The 2,270-nt window shown below is 33.7% G+C and overlaps 1 protein-coding gene across 1 annotated transcript in view; it reads left to right on the top strand.

Moving 5' to 3' along the window:
- LOC128249092 (uncharacterized) overlaps positions 1–1,814 on the top strand; it is a 20,444-nt gene extending 18,630 nt beyond the window's left edge. Inside the window, exon 5 of the mRNA XM_052971860.1 lies at positions 1,683–1,814. Coding sequence (XP_052827820.1) covers positions 1,683–1,757 — 75 coding nt within the window. The 3' untranslated portion in view covers positions 1,758–1,814. The remainder of the gene's footprint in view (positions 1–1,682) is intronic.
- The last annotated feature ends 456 nt before the right edge of the window (positions 1,815–2,270 follow it).

Here is a 2,270-nt window from a genome sequence, read left to right as displayed (position 1 = left end):
TATGTATATATGTATATATATATAGATAGGTAGATAGATAGATAGATAGATAGATAGATAGATAGATAGATAGATATAGATATAAGAAAGCAAGATGGCAAAGGAATAAACTATTATTTTATGAACTTCATTAGCTTACAGCATTTCTGTTATAAGCTGCAGTAAACTCATAGATGACTGCCTAAACAACCCCTTTATTTTCCACTAATGCATCTAATTACATTTTGGGCATACACTTATATACATCTGTATTGATTTTTTCATTGTTGATGCTGTTCCTTATATAGGCACAAATGTAATTTGTTTCCAAACTTATTGAGCTTCATATTCAGACACTCAACTGTGATTCCACAGCATCTTATGGCAGAAACAGCTGAAAGCTAATGGAGTTCATAAGATGGAACTTCATTTATTCCTTTTTCATCTCTCTTTCGTATTGCCACCCTATACTCAGCCAACACTTTGTTCTGAAACATACGTATGTTGATTTTTACCCTGGGATATTGGTCTCGCAATGCTCAAGCAATATATATTGGGTCATCCATTAAATAATTTGGTTTTTTAATACTTCTTTTATTTTTCAAAATCATTTCAAGTTCATTTTAAATCTAATATATACTCTCCTTCACATTCTACAATGCTCTTCCATCTATCTGGTAGATTTGCAAGGCACCTCTTTCAAATTTCACTTATCCATGACAAAAAATACTCCTTCCGTACTATTCTGACCTCATCTACAGAATTCATATTTTTTCAGTACAAATGATTTTGAAGACTGCGGAATAAATGATAATTAGATGGGGCAATGTCTGGCGAATATGATCAGTGAAGCATCGTTGCCCATTCCAACTTCTCCAACCTTTGGAATATCATCTTAGCTGTATGTAGACGAGCATTATCCAGATAGAAGAATACCTTCCATCTTGAATCCAAAGATGGTCATTTTTCTTCTAGCACTGACTTAAGCTACTCAAGCTGCTTGCAGTAGATCTCCTTTGTTATTATTTGGTTTGGGTTTAAAAGTTCAAAGTAGATTAAACCTTTCATATCTCATCAACAGATAAAAACACTATGAGGGTGAAAACCTTCTTTAGCCTGAAGTGCCAGTGTTTCCCACTGTCTTCAGCTATTGACATTTTTATAGAGAACCCATTTCTCATCATGTCAAAAAATGGTTCATTTGTAAGACGTGACAACAAAGAAGAGCACACATTCATTCTCTGCACACAATTAGACTCGGAAAGTTTGTGAGGAACCCATTGACACAATTTGCTAACTTTTCTGATAGCACACAAGTGTCAATGAATAACTGAATGACCAAGCTTCTCTGCTAGTTCCTCAACAGTTATTATGGGATTTTGTTCCCCTCAGGTTTGCAGGACATCTTCATCGAGTTCTACAGATCTTCCAGGACACAGCTCATCTTCTAGGCTCTAGTTTCCAGCTCAGAATTTCTGGAACCACTGTTGACACTTATTTTCTCATCTCCATACACTGCATTAATATTCCTCACACTTTCTGTTGCATTGTTTATATTACTTTAACAAACGAATGTGCATTTGAGTAGAATAAATTAGAGTAATTAAATGTCTATTGAAAGAAATAGTAACAAAGTTGCTTCTAAACAAAAATATTTTACTCTTAAAGGGATCTAATCAGTTAAAAATTTATATATTTCACAGGTTGCACAAACTAGTCGTAATGTTGTTGTCATGCAATCCGGCCAGGCATACGTTCCACCAGAATATGCACATTAAACATACCCAGACGTGAATGCAATGAAATAAAATTTACATATTTTGTTAAACTGAGAATTTTTAAAGAACAATATATATTATAAAACTTACCAGTATTTGTATTCAGACTAAAAAATGTGGATTTTTCTGATTTGGAGGGTACCACTTGTTTTCTTAATGAAACACTTTCAAACTTGGGACACTGGTAGAATGTGTCATATAAAACATCTTTTACTCTTAGTGTTATTGAGAAAATTTTATCTTTTTAAAGTTATTTCATGTAAAAAAATTGTCGTATTTCGGTAATTTCAACCAATCACTGACGTCTATTGAGGTGAAAACAATTACTGCTATGGATTGTCAACAAAACATTGTGTGGTGTAATGGGATCTTTTCCCTTGAATAAAATTAGTGCCGTTGTTTGTCAACAACAACTATCGGCGGTACTGTTATTTATGACATCGTTCGTGCATTTGTACTGGTTTTAGCTTTAGGGTTTTAGGGTTAGGGTTTGGGTTTTAGAGTTAGGGTTAG

The sequence above is a fragment of the Octopus bimaculoides genome, chromosome 11, assembly GCF_001194135.2.
Source record: "Octopus bimaculoides isolate UCB-OBI-ISO-001 chromosome 11, ASM119413v2, whole genome shotgun sequence".
In the NCBI taxonomy this organism is placed as follows: domain Eukaryota; kingdom Metazoa; phylum Mollusca; class Cephalopoda; order Octopoda; family Octopodidae; genus Octopus; species Octopus bimaculoides.
This window is presented reverse-complemented; position numbering and strand designations above follow the sequence as displayed.